This window comes from Pyrus communis, chromosome 8 (assembly GCF_041283825.1).
Source record: "Pyrus communis isolate YQ-2024b chromosome 8, ASM4128382v1, whole genome shotgun sequence".
Classification (NCBI taxonomy): Eukaryota; Viridiplantae; Streptophyta; class Magnoliopsida; order Rosales; family Rosaceae; genus Pyrus; species Pyrus communis.
The window spans coordinates 20,728,124-20,743,356 of record NC_142572.1 but is presented as its reverse complement, the minus strand read 5'-3'; the positions used below and the strand labels follow the sequence as shown (position 1 = coordinate 20,743,356).

Here is a 15,233-nt window from a genome sequence, read left to right as displayed (position 1 = left end):
ATTATATTGTTATATACAAATCTCATATATCAGTGGCTCACATAGTGGAGAAAAACTTGTGTAGAGTTTTGCTTACCACTGGATTTTGTTGAGTGACACTACTATCCAATCAAAACTCGCCATATATAGAAAGTCTTGAATATAACTTTTATTTTTTTATATTTAAAACTCTCCTAACTATTGTTACTTCGTACTACGGTCTATTGGTAATCCTTTTCACTTGTAACTAATAGGTCTTAGATTCAATTCTTACCAAAAACGAATTTGAACAACATTATTGCTAACTCGAGGCTAAGCCCAACAAAAAAAAAAAAGCCTCATAACTATTTTTCCTAGAGTTCCAGACAAATTTTTCTCCACAGAGTGGGGCCCATGGAAACCAAATCTTCTAATTAATATATATATATATATATATATATTTATATTTTATTATTATTAAGGGTAGTTTCGAACTCGTAATGCATAGGTTGAAACCCACCACTCTATTCATTAAGACACAGAACCACATGCAAATCTTCTAAAATATATTATATGAAGCAATAGCCCTGAAACTTGCAAAGATTGAAGATTTAATTGAGGAAAGATGTGTAAAAGTTTCCAATATATCAAAAGCCCAGCAAAGGGATAAAAGGCACAGTCCTTTCTTCCTCCATTGTCTTCCTCTATGGCCTGCCTAATATATATATTTTTGGCAAGCCTTTATTATATACTCAAAGATGAAAAAAAAACTAAAAAGAGAAAGAAACTATTTAAAGAATTAATAAACAAAAAAGAGAGCCAAAGATTTGATTAACAAAAACACATCAATCCTTGTGCATGCTCAGGCTAGCCACTCCGCATCAATACCTTCAATTTCTCCAATGTCCATGCTGCAAGTAAATGAAATTAGTAAAACTTATCAAATTGTCTTGTTTAATAGTACGGCCATGCAATAATATGATCCTCCTTAAGTAACAACCAATATTTCAAAGAAGTGAATTGAATTCCTCTGGTTCAGTCAAACTAATGCAGTCATTAGTAGAAAAAGCTTGTGACTAGCTGACATAGGCATGTAGACTTAGAAACAAAAATTCCATTGGGCTAAGGCTCAAGTTTGATAATTTTGCGTCCTTAGGGTTTATCACTCGATTTTTTATATACAACAATATTTAAATTACGGATGAATAAATAAATTAATATCAAGCTTGTTGTTTATAAACTTTAGGCTAAACTCTTTTTCCTCATAACTAAGTAACAAAATTTAGACAATTTCTCACTCAAACTTAAGGAGGCAAAAGAAAAGAAGAAAACACAAACTTATTGATTGCATTTAAAATCCTCTGACGAAGAGTGTTGCTTTGTACTCGATTGTATAATCTTTATGATGAGGAGAAATACGGAATTGGGAGATTGAAATGTCCCGAAACTGGTTGTACACTGTTACAGTCAAATTGAACTCCCACAGCTCTCAACAAAGCTTTTGGCCAGAAAAAAACCTCTCAATTGATCAAGCTGACTAAAAAACGAAAAAAGAGACGCTGATGGGACAACAGAAACTGTGGCAACAGCACTTTCTCTTGGCCTCCCACGTATTTTAATGGCCAGCTCTACGAATGACAACAAATAATGTGGCAATTGGTTCGGTCCAAAAAAAATCCAATTACTAATTTTCAGAAAAATCCAAAACGAAACAGATTCTAATCAAGCAATCAATCACTCAAAATATTTTCAATTCGGCAGAAAAAATAAATTAAAAAATTGGAGATGAAAAGATAAAAAACAGTTTCTGAGTTTGCCAAGATAATTTGTTGGTTCTTACCAAGGCAGGGAAGGATCTTGAAAATAATCGTCTGAGTAGCAATCATTCAAATGATCATTCTGAAAACCGCTTTCATTTGCGTTCAACCAGGCTGGAAATTCCATGACTTCATCAAACGGATGGTGGTATCCATCGTCACCGTCCTCATCCTTCACTTGCGGGCCCCCACCGAGCTCCATGGCCTTCAAGAACTTAAACCACCATGCTGACGTGACCAAGTTCATGGTGTCGTTCCACTCCATCTGGTGCTGCTCTCCTATCGATCTGATCTGTGCCATCTCTTTGTCGTCCATTGCTGCATGCATGCCATCTCCGCCAGTGATTGTGATAACCCCGGCCGAGTCAACAGCATCTGCCACCGCAGGAGCATCTTCCGCTTCAATATGGGAAGAGAAAGAAGCTCCTGCAGCTGAGGTCAGAATTTCAGGATCGGAAGTGGTAGCAGAGAGAGTGGGGGAAGAAGATGACGAGGGAGATGAGGTGGAGGCGGAGTAAATTGACGGGCTGTTGGTGTGGTGGTAAAGGGTTGTGTTTATGTTGTTGAAATCTTGGAAGTTGAGGTTGAGGCCAAGGGTTTGGTTTGGAAGTGTGAAATCAAAATTTTCATAAGGTGGTGGAGGTGCAATTGTGGAAGGAGTCCAAGAATAAGGATTTGAATATTGATATGGATTTGGATATTGGTAAGAAAAATCAGAAGAGAAGGGCGGAGTTTCCTGGTAATTCGACGCGCTTGACGAGTAGATTCGAGGGTTCCTCCTCGATTTGATCCTCGCTTCTTGTTCTAAGCGAGGTCGAGGGGTTTGTGGCTCAAGTGGCTGTTGCTCCTGAGGTTGTTGGTCTTGTTGTTTCTGTTGTTCAGTGGCTTGTTTCATAGCTGCCCTATGAAACTTGAGGGCAGTGACAATCTCTCTCCTAGCCTCAGCCATGTTCAAAAGCCTCTCTTGGTAGGGCCTGCTGGTGTGGAGTCTCCTCCTCACTTGTTTTTTGTGTTGTTGAGGCTGGTGGGGTTGTTGGGTGTGTTGCCGGGTTTCGCTAAAATTATCATCTCCAAACTTGACAGTGGTTTGACTTGGGATACCGTCACAGTTCAGGACGATGTCCTTATTGGGGTTCATGGTGGATCTTGAAGAGGTGAGTTGTTTCACTAGGCTACGGATGTAAGCACCGGAGAGATGATGAGGCTCCTCTTTGAGCTTACTGAGTTTATCTAATTCCATTAATTGTCTGGTTTTCTGGTTTGAGGATCGACTCAGCTGCCTCATCCCTCTCACAAATTTTAGCTGTAAATAGTGGGAAATGTAGAAGGAGGTGGGTGGGTTGAGAGAATCATGGGGTTTTTCCTAAATTCTGAAGAACAAAGTACACACTGTGCAGATAAGCACAGGTTGATCCGGAGAAGTCCGAAGGAGCTATAAATAGCGGAGGACAGTCTAGGGTTTTTAAATTTTCTTGGATTTTTCTGTGATTTGGTAAACCTCTCATTTGTTACAGTTTCATTAAATTTGCTTTAAATGGGCAGTTAGAAAAGTTGGCCTTGATAAAAGTTTTCAATTTTTTTTTTTTTTCAATTGTAATTACCACCAAAGATTCATGTAAATTAGTTTGGTGATATTAGAGAGGTTATTTACTTGAATTGTATTATGTAATTATTTGAGGTGGCGATTCATGGTTATTTTCCTTTTTTAAAACTTTTAAAAGATTAATCATCAACCGTTACAAAATATGATGTATAAAATATGGTTCTCCACATTTTCTTAATTAGTCTCTCCTTTTTATTAGCTTAATTTTAGATTGATTAATCAACTTTTTAGACCAAATTTACAAATTATGTGTGTAACAAATAAGATATAAACATGTTAATCAATAATAATCAATCAACTATTACTGTTACATCCCAGTCCCGACTCCGCCGTAGCACGATATTGTCCGCTTTAGGCCCTAGCCACGCCCTCACGGTTTTGTTTCTGAGAACTCACGAGCAACTTCCCAGTGAGAGGCACATCACTCCTCTCTGTTGGTCGACGTGGGATGTTACAATCCACCCCCCTTAGGGGCCCAACGTCCTCGTCGGCACACTCACACCACGGCAGAGTGGCTCTGATACCATTATGACACATCCCAGTCCCGACTCCGCCGTAGCACAATATTGTCCGTTTTGGGCCCCAGCCACGCCCTCACGGTTTTGTTTTTAGGAACTCACGAGCAACTTCCCAATGGCTCACCCATCCTAGGATTGCTCTCGCCCGAACTCACTTAACTTGGGAGTTCCGATGGAACCCGAAGCCAGTAAATTCCCAAAAGGCCTCGTGCTATAGGGAGGTGGGCATGTACATATAAGGCACATCACCCCCCCTCTCTGTTGATCAATGTCAGATGTTACAATTACGTCATATAATTTATAAAATATAATTTAATAGATGATCTCCTTCAGATTATCCAATTAACTACTTTCTATTCCCTGCAGAACATTCTTTCAGAAAAAAAGTTCCTTTTACCACTAAAGATGGGAAAAATACTAAACTCGAAGTCCCCATGTTCGTCTTAATAATTAAGCTTTCTTTATTTCCAAAAATAATTGTTTATATAATGCAAGATGGATGTTTTGAAATCTTCAGTTGTATATTCTTTTATATATATTTCTCTCGTTAAGTAACGTAACATAAATAAAGATATGGACAATAAAGAATAAACAAAAAATTACAAGGCACACTGCTCTACCACTAAGTAATTTATGAATCTTAGCTCAAGTGACATGAAATGAAAAGACAAAGATACAAAACCTACATCCGAATCATCGCATAATTTAGGGAAATGAGAATAATAAGCATGCTGGATCTCATTAAATCAACATTAACATAGAATTAAACCTATTTCAAATTATGGTAAGTAGATGGAAGCCTAACAGAACAAATTCTAGTGCGAAAGCTAAGGCCATATATATAATTTCGACCATACCGTTCTGCAGCGATTTTTGCCGTGCACAACTTGGACATTATTCAACATATAGCCTCGATCACTCGAAAATATTTAATTTTCTCAAATTGATTCGTGGGAAGTTTGGAAGATTGTCCATGAAAATGATAACAGATGGAGCTGGCATGCATGCAACACCAGGACATAAATTCACACAATATATATGCAAGCCACAGCCCAGAGACACCTCCCTAACAATTGTTGTATAACGTGTGCAAATAAATAATCCATAGCAGGAAATCAGAAAAATGAAGGAAAACAAAAAAGAGAGAAAAGAGAACACAAATTCAATTGACATCAATATGTTTCGTTTATACTATGTTTGGACGAGAGATTTAAAGTTTTAAGAAACTTTAATCTCAAATGGTAAAAATGCACTACAAAAAGAATCTGAAAGAACTACTCAAACACTACAAACGTACTACTAAATCAACTAAAAATTTATTGTAAAGACACTAAACTAATGAGTTTCTGAATGACACTTCCCAGATAGTCATTTTTGGAATCTCCATATAATTTTTATAATGCATTCCTAACAAATTTAACCTAAATTTCATAGAATTTCAAAGTCCCTCGTCCAAACGCACCTTGTTTCTTTGATGATCATTGGTAATGTAATTTGCTAGTAATTAACTCAAGACATAGAGGACATTTCAGGCATAAAACAATTCAATGGTGTTCTAGTATCTTGTCTGCAAGTAAAACGGGACCGTGCTCTAAAAACGTCAGCAGAAGCCAACACAAAGACTGACAGAAGAATCTCCATTACTGTTGTAACCTTCATATATATTACAAAATTTCTGGTTTTTGGTGGAGAAAGGAAACCATCCAAATTTTCTGTTTTAAACAAGTTGTTCAACTTGATTTGAATCTGTTGATGAAACAAAGAACTTGGACCTTTTGGCATTTGCAAAGCCATGCCACATCATGTTCAAGACAGAAATGCTCCATACCTCCCTCTCTCTAAACCTTCTCTCAAATTATTCGTTTTTTTTTTTTTTTTCACTTTGTTACTGCACTTTCTAATCAACTTTCTCACTGTCATTCTTTACTTTAATTGGTGGTTACAGAGGCATGGCTTCTTTGTCTCATATAAGACTTTACCAGAAGCCGTTACAACGGGGAAAATAATTAATATTGCACATCTTTTTTCTTTACTCATTGGATTAAACAAAGTAAAGGATAACTAATGACCAAAATTAAGAAGGATATGTACAAAGCGTGCCAAAATCACTTCGAATGACAATGAAAACAAAGTATGAAAGAAACTTACTTACACCTAAGATGTCATGGCGACATTGATATTTCAGGATATCTCAATCGCATGAAAGTTATTCTCAACAAATCAACAATCTTAGATCTTTACAAAATCCTTACACTGACAATGTTTGCTTTTAACACTATGCTATAGACTGAATTATATATGTTAAATCAATCCATAAAGAGAGGGAAGACATCCTCATATCTGTTTGTTGGAGGACTTTTAGGTACATTTTTGGGCGTCAACACTGTTCAAACAGTCCCTTCAATTATTTCACTATGTCAGAACTGTCTAGCAGCCATAGACTATATGCATGAGAGCAACTCCACTATATTCAATAGCTCGATGGACAGGATGAATTTCTTACCCAATTGCCCTAGCTGCTTGCTCCAGCCCATGAGGGCGATTGGATTAAGGGGGGCCCGAGTGCCTGAGGCCGGATGATGCAAGGGTGACGTCAGCCACGTTATTAAAAAAAAATTGCGTCAGGCACGTGTCGCACACTTAAGCGTGGGGTTGCGTCACCAACAGCTTTTCAGTCGATGGGGCCCACGATCCAGAGGTATGAAATGCTACCGTTTATGGGGGCACATGGCACATTCTCGTCCGTTGGATTTCAACGGATAAATTTTTTGGACCGTTGGATTTCCAACGGCAAACAAAAATTCAAACCTCCCCCCAACGGCTAGATGATGTGGCACAATATCATTCGTTGGATTTCAGATCAACAGTCCACATTATTCGCCTTTAAAAATAAGAAAAAAAGGAAAAAGAATTAGATATATTACTGTTGTGCCACGTGGCACAATCTGGAGGGTTGAATTTAAAAAAAAAAAAATACTTTTCTATAAATACCTTCTCATTATCTTTTACCTTACACCACAATTTCATATTTTCTCAAATACTTTCAACCACATTCCAATCTTTCTCTCGAAGATTCAATCCAATTGGTTTCCAACAAAAGGACTAATGATGTAGGTATGAATTGGATGCTTATTAAAGCTGGGTTGAAGTTACTCATGATTCAATTACGGGTAATGAGATGCAGTTGTGAGAAATGAGGAGTCTTATTCATATTCTTTTTCTTGAGAAAATTGGTGGGAAAAGAACCAAAGAATCGATGTACAGTCATTGGAGAATAAATACTCAGCCAATCGTTTAGTCATTGGAGAGATGCCTTGGCACAAACTAGTAGTAATATTCGAAGTAGGGAAAATTTCACGAATCAGGTAACAATATATTATTTATTTGTTTGTACTATATCCAAATTTACATTAGCTACTTTGATTATAATTATTTCTTCTCCCACATTGTGTAGACACTTCAAGCACAAGCTTGGTATAATGCCAAAACCAAAACCAAAAACAAAAACAAATCATTCACCCGGTGAGAATGTTGGAATATTGTCAAAGATTGTCCTAAATTCAAAGTTGTGATTGTCGGTCCAGAAGTTGTCATGAATAGCACCCCTCTACACTCTACGCCCGATCATCACTCGCATGTTCATGAAAGCGACACAAAACAAGTGCCGGCAGCGACCCCTAAACAAAGGTCGGGGTCGACCCGTTATCTAATTAGGCCTTAAGGTAAGAAGGCATCAAAGAAAAAATGGAGTGCTTCCAAGAATGATTATGCAAAATATATGGAAGAACTTGCTCGCCAAGGTGAATTGACTTTGGCGCAGGAAATGGCTAAATTTAAGGCTGATAAGGTTAGAGATGAGTCAAAGCTACAGCTGCTAAGAGATTATTTCAAGCTAATGAGAGAGAAAGATAGCTACTTAGGCAAGAAAGGGAAGAGCTTAAAGAAGAAAGAAGGGCTTAACAAGATCGTGACATTATGAAGGAGCCTGTAGAGGTGATGTCTTTGAATTCTAAATATTTTTGGAATTCGGAGAAAGCAGACATTATGCGAAGGAGGTGTGCAAGAAAAGCGAGAGCAAGAAAAGATGGTCCTAGCATCACAAATTGGTTAGGTGATGATTTTCCATTCACGAGGGATTAGGGAATTTGTTTTTAATCAGAGCCCATAATTTTCCAATCACTTTGAGTTGTAATTTCTTATTTATTGAATAGAGTACTTTATGTTGTTTTCAATTTATTGAATTTAGTACTTTATTTAAACTAAGAGTATATTTATTGAATAGAGTACTTTATTTAAACTAACAGTGCATACAATCGATGCTTCCAATCATCCCAGGTAAACCTCGCATCTCGCCCTTCTTCAAAAGCATTTGCAAGTCCATCTTAGTAGGTCTCCAGAGGTACTTTGTGGTGTAGATGATTCAATTGCAAAGCAAAACCTCATAAGGAACTCAAGAATGGTTGATTTCCCCATCCTTGCTATCTCATCCACTTGGTCTGCAGATGCTCCATATGCAAACATCCGCAAAGTAGCAGTAATTTTTTGCTCATGAAGGAGACCCATAACACCAAAAGCATCATTTTTTTGCACAAAGTAAGAATCATGGTTGTAAACAACAATCATGATTTTGTTGAACAAATGTCGTTCCATTCTAAAATGATGTCTAAAGTACGTATCAAGGAATGCACTGCTACGGACAAAATAATCATCCAAGAGATCCGTATCTCGTTGTTGCCTACTTATATCAATGTTTGCAGAATGGCTAGGCCTGGAGATTTGAACCACAACTTGGATAACTCGACGGGAATGTGAGGCTCTTTGGCTTCTTGTTTCGTCATCTCTCCTTCTACGTTCCTCATCCTCTTCATCTTCCATTTCATTTTCACCCACCTGGAGATTGAACATTTCTTCCCCTTGCTTAAACAATTATTGCTCTTGCTCATCGATTTCCCACAACATCCTTGAAGAAGACATTGTAAAAAGGAAGCAGAAACTATGAATAATGATAGAGATTTTGATTTTGGTGTGTGATTTCTTAGGATGGATGGTGGGTTATATGGAGGAAAAAGAAAGGATTAGGTTATAGATAATAATGTCATGTGGCATGCCGTCATTTAAAAATCTGATCGAAATCTATCCTCAAAGATTGTAAACAAATTGTGACACGTGGCACGACATGATTAGTTAAAAATCTTATTGGAAATATATCATCAACGATTTTGAAAAGGTAACGACACGTGGCATGATGGCATTGGATAAAAATCTTACCAAAAATTGTCATTTCGGATAATAACATGTGACGCAACGAGAACGATTAAAAATCTTATCCGAAATTAAAAATAAAATTATTTTGTATTATTTTATAAAATAAAAAATACTAATATTTAATTGCCTATTGTCATGGCTATTCAGTTAGGAGTGGAGATGCAAAAGACAATTACTGTTCATTAAGGCAATTACTGTTCACCGGAGGGGATTCAATAGGAAGTTACCCTAGGGGACCTTTGATATGCTGGAGCTACTCTGAAGAGCAACAATGTAAACAGATGGGTGTGGCAGCATTTTTTCATCTACGTTAAGAGTGAAAACCAATTGAAAATCTGCATAATGTTTTAAAATCAGCTAAAATTTCTTCCTTCAATCAACTTATCTTAGTTACCGTACACAGCCACTAAAATTCTAATGTATACCATCACTAATCGAAGGGGTCCCTCATATATTAATTGGAAAAGCTATTTTTGAGTAGTACAAATGGTTCAGTTGATCAAACAGATTTGACAAGCTTCTGACTAGCTAGCAAAACTATACATCAAAGAAATCCCAGCAAAACTAGAATTATCCACCTAATTTAATTAAAGTCATCCCAAGTACAAATTATGCCGGAGGATAAAACTGATCTCCACACAAAGTGTTTTCATGATTGGAACATATCAAGTCTTGCCATGAAAATAAATCTAAAATGAGCTACGCAAGCACTCACGTCACTGAAAATAACCATTCCAACACCAAAAATTGTGCTAGTTTACCATTTTTCTGAACAAAGTAGAACATTTTGAATAAGTAAAACCCTATAACTTTTAACAAAATATAAATATAGCCCTTCAAACTAAATACAATCTTGGAGCAAATACTTCAGCAGATGATTAATTCACAAACATGAGAAGGATTAACAATATTTGTTTTGGTAAAAAAGATACGCATGATACAGATAGATCAGCAAACTATATCAGAAGGTAACTTGGAAGAACAACATAGATGATTTACAAGTGTAAAAGGACATGAAGGGCATAAAATATTCGGAATAATAATAATAAATGCATAATATATAAGAACGTAAGAAAGTGGGATATAGAGAGAAAGAGAAACAGACCTCTTCTTTTTCTGCGGTGTTCTGTGGATAACATCAAAGTTGAATGGATGGATGCATGTGGGCTTTTGATTACTTGATGAGTTTTCTTTTTCCTGATAAAATCAAAAAACAAGCAGCCAGCTTCCACCAATCCCCTCGCTTAGCAGCAGGTGCAGGTGTCTTCAAGATAAAATCACAAAACAGATGACTTTTGACGAATCACATTCACCCACCAAAACCCTAACCAACCGCCTCACCTCTCTCTCTCTCTCTCTCTCTCTCTGGGGATTCCATTCACATTTCACATTTCACATTTCACACCGCTGTGTTTGTGAGAGAAAATAAAACTTCTTATCTCTTGAGAGTCAAATAGTAACATCAGCTCGAGTTTTTATATAACTCTTTTACACCAAAAAGAGCTCGCACTTGTGCAATCCATTCTTACCCACTAGTAGCTCAGTCTTGTTGTCTGCCCTCACTGCAGTCACTGCATCAAAGGCTTTTGATTTGCAGGCCCTGCTGGTCGTGCCCTTTTTCTCTGCCCTCTCATTATCCCATAACAAAGATATATTTCCCCAAATCTGAATTAGGGTTGCAGGCTGCATGCTGGACTTCACTAAACTATAGTACTGCCTTGTAGTATTAAATAAGGACCTAACTCTTATTGGAAATGAACCCCAAATTATTATAATTTCTAAGAGAAATCTATTTGTACATGTAACTTGGTAAAAACACTGTAAGGAAAATGTCAGTGTCACAATCAACTTGCAGTGACGGAATTAGGTTTTTAATACGGGTTGGGCTGGGCTAGAAGATAGGAAAATTTTTGTAGTACCATATCACCATCCTGTAATTTTGTGATTGAAAATTTCGTACTCAGTACTTTGGCTTACTGTTTACTGACAGTTTTATTGATTTTTAAATAAAATTTTTAAGCTCAATTCTTATAAATAACAAGTAAGGTATCAAATTACTGTAACTGGCTCATTAATTGGTTTTGCCCAATCTTCTACAACATAATGCAACTGTATATTATGTTAAAAGAAATTAAGAATTAAACCAAACTTTACATAAGAAAATGTCAACCAAAATGTTAGGGAGAGTTACAATTGATCCAAGCCATAAACTAGTTCCGTCTTTGAACACCCATATGAGTATACACAAGCGACGCGTTACATAAGTAATCTTCAATCTTTGATCACTCACATGTGCATAACCGATGTACGAATTACAGAATGAGCAATTGGACTGCAATGGATCCAATTGACAAACAATACTAACATTGTTCGTATAATATACACAAATTTTTTTTAAAGTAACAAAGTCATTTCAAATTCTTGTTTAAGAAACAAGAATGTAGTAAATCGTAGCTAAAATCGTGAAGAATTCTTACTCTTTTCTTCCTTCAATATCAATTGCATCAAATTGAACAAAACAAATAAATCTCTTTTATTGCCAACTAGTATGTCTAAAATTTACAATGTTTTCAGTACTTATTTCCCCATTTCCACGAAGAACGGTTGGAACCGTGGAGGTGCACAACGCAATACGGAAATTGTTCTCAGCTTAAACAACTGTGGGACCGCCTGTGAACACTGACGGGTATGATGTGACGGGTCTTAATCAAACGGCCATGTGGGCTGGGGTCCAAGGCTCCAATCAGACAGAGGTTGCCACGTGGGAAACGACGAAGGGAACATGAAATCGGCAGCAAATGGGCCTGGCCCACCTGGCCGAAAAAGCCTGCGGCATCCATTAATAACCCTAATTGACCATTTTGGTATTTTCCAAAAAACATAAAAAAGAAGAGGATTTTCTTTGTGTCTAAACGGAAAACAACCTTTGTCATTTTGTATTACCATTTTATTTATAAATGAAAAGTTTTAAATTTAATTATTTTATAAGACGAATTTGAATAATATTATTATTAGTTTATTATGTGGTTAAATTTACTCCTATTCTTTTTTTTTAATATAGATTATATCATTTATTCATAAAAAATAAAAATAAAAAAGATTGTACCCCTTCAGAAAATAAAAGACCTGAATAAAATATGGCGGATTTGCTATAATATTTGCACGTTATTAATAATATAACTATAAATATAATTTACATGAATATATTTATTTAATACAATTACTATGTATGTCACACCAATAATCACATTGAATACATAAAAATATTATTGTCAAATTCTAAAATCTTTTTCATTATTTCTAGACAATTGAAAACAAAAAGAATAGTTCAAGGTTAGAGCGAGGATTTGCAAAAGTTCTATTACCATAAAACTTCTATATAGATCCTCAATATCGTCTTCGACTTGGATCAAATATGTATATGAATAAACTTTATACTGTACAATTTTTTTTAAGTTCAATATTAAGGAAATGTACCTTTGTATAATAATAAAATTGTCAATAAATACAAAAATATGCAATATTTGTTTCAGATGAGCTAAAAGACTTATCTTTCTCATATCTCCATGAAACGGACAATATTATGTGATTCCGGATGCTTATATTAGTTTTATTTACGTTGTTCATATAATTGTTTGGAACACTATTTTATTTTTAAGAGTTGATACCATGTTTTTCAATTTAAAAGTAAGTAATACCTCATCAATATGGACATCTTCTTAGTACAGCCATGATGTTTCTTTAAGATTCTCAAACATATTTATAGAGAAGAGTACTACATGCATACATCAACTGGATTCTAAAGCCTAGGCGTTTTTTTTTTTCCAATGTTTCATCTTGAAAATCGACGTGCTTTATTAGTAGTTTTGTACTCATATAATTTCTATTAATGATAACTAAGTCAAAAGATAATATTTTTTGCACATCTCTATTAAGTAATAACCTTTCAAAACTATAAAATTGGTTGGTCCCAAAATAATGACTATATAGATGTGTTACTATCTTGAGGAGTTTATTTATATTCGATATTTTATCGTATGAATTAACTTTTGCTTTATATTTAAATCGTGTGAAATAATGGCCGAATGGTATTTAATGTGGTAAATCAAATGAAAATTGTTCATATTTACTGGACTTGGATAGCTAGCTAGGGACCTCTCATGAGATAAGAGGGTGGGAGCTGCATGCAATTGCAAGTAGCTTCTGCTGCTGCTGGTAGCCTCTTGAGTGACACAGTTTGCTGCAGCTGATCTCCCATTTTCATTTAACCGCCAAATTGTATGGTCACTTTCCGCTATAAGTGGGGGGTGGCGGTGGACCATAACATTTTTAATCTGTCATCAACACCAACAACCTCTACCCTCTCTCTCTCTCTCTCTTTCTCTCTCTCTCTCTCTCTCTCTGTGTGATGAGACTGAGTCACTGAGTTACTGAGAGGCAAGGACATAAAGGCGAACGGTTAGCATAAGAAATGAAGAGAGAGAGAGAGAGAGAGAGAGAGTGTACCGTGTACGTGACAATGTGTTCTAGAAAGGAAAGAAAGAAGCTTGCTACTGTTATCACAAGAAAAAAAAAAAAGCATCTAAATTCAAAGGAGTTAATTTTAGCAGTCATGGTTTCAAACCACAAGTTGCAATCAATAAAAACCAAGTAAAGCCAATCCTTAATCCTCACGCTACCGACCATAACCAGCATACGTGTGAGTATAGCCATATGCATATACACACACGTATATATGTACATACAACTATATATGAATATCATGTTCAGGATTTAGGAACACGTCTTTTGACACATGTTTTTACGGAGTCTCTTCTTAATGCACTTCAACATTAATCTAACAATCTATTTTAATGCCTTACCTCAAAAATCAAATCTATCAAAAATCATCCAAATTGAAATCATATGACCGTTGTATTAAATTTAGTGTTTTTTAGATCTCTATTCGTTCATTTTTTCCCTATAAATGAATATCTTAATGAATTTGAATTTGTCTAATTTTTTTGTAAGGATGATCTATGAATAATGTACTGAAATATCGTTGAAATACATTACGAAGTGCACATAATGAGTTGATCTTGTATGAATTGTTTATTAAACGAATAATACTCTTTTTAAACACATGACAAATTTTATTGGAAAAAAAATGTTTTTATGACTAAATTTGGTTGCATGAGAGAATCTGTCCTATTTAACGGGGTTTGCTTCACTTGTATTGACTGTTTTGTGACCACATTATCGATCATAAAGCCTGTACACTTATATTGTGGAGCCAAAGAAAAGACAAATTTAAACTACTGAATTTCAAACCGCGAGCTAGTGGTCCAGTGGTAAACGACGGATTATGAGATTTCCTTAAAACTAAAAACCCAAGGTCTCAAGTTCGAAACCCGTCACTGGTGTGGAAGCCAGACTTGTGGTCAAGGGATGCTAAAATGCCTCTTTGAGTCTTCCTGGCCCCCGAAAAGGGTAGATAACCGTGATTTGTCACCAGTTGTCCTCCTTTAAAAAATAAAAAAAAAACACTACTGAATTCCAAATAGTCACTAAGTGATCATAAAACGGTCAATAGGAGAACATTATTCTATCTCATTTTTTGCTATGGTTGAGCGGATCTCCTTCAGAAACTGGTCCTGTTAATAGGAGAACATTATCCTATCTCGCTTTTGGTATAGTTGAGCAAAATCTCTTTAAGAAACTAGTCCTGTATATGATCATCTTTATCTAGTTATCCACCATCAATCTTCATCGTTATCATCGTCAAAATGTTTGACAAGTTGTTCCCAAACAACAACACTTTGCCGCTTTTCTTGCAAGAAGATTGAGATGAATTTTTATGATCTATCTAGCTGAACACAAATTTTCATTTTTGTTTTTCTGAGTCAACTAAATGTGGTCATACAACCATTACGGGTGGCTTAGTAGTTAATGATGAATCCAGGTCCGTATTCACATGATACGTTTTGGGTTTAATTTTTGGCATGGAAAAATCACACGATAGTGCTTATAGGAAGATTAAAACACATTTTTGAGTCTTCTCATTTTCCGAAAAAATAGACTACTGTGGAGAAG

The 15,233-nt window shown here is 35.9% G+C and overlaps 1 protein-coding gene across 1 annotated transcript; it reads right to left on the bottom strand.

The window, feature by feature from the left end:
• Positions 1–540: 540 nt before the first annotated feature.
• LOC137718092 (protein AAL-toxin resistant 7) lies at positions 541–3,180 on the bottom strand. The gene is made up of 2 exons (XM_088698123.1): positions 1,799–3,180; positions 541–869 (listed from the first exon to the last, which is right to left on the bottom strand). The coding sequence occupies exons 1-2, from the start codon at positions 3,058–3,060 to the stop codon at positions 821–823; spliced, it is 1,311 nt and encodes a 436-aa protein (XP_088554249.1). The 5' UTR covers positions 3,061–3,180; the 3' UTR covers positions 541–820.
• Between the last annotated feature and the right edge of the window lie 12,053 nt (positions 3,181–15,233).

Coding starts and splice junctions, on each gene's coding strand:
- LOC137718092 (XM_088698123.1), bottom strand. CDS start 3,060: ATGAGGCAGCTGAGTCGATCCTCAAACCAGAAAACCAGACAATTAATG. Junction 870..1,798: donor CAAGATCCTTCCCTGCCTTG/GTAAGAACCAAC, acceptor ATTTACTTGCAG/CATGGACATTGGAGAAATTG.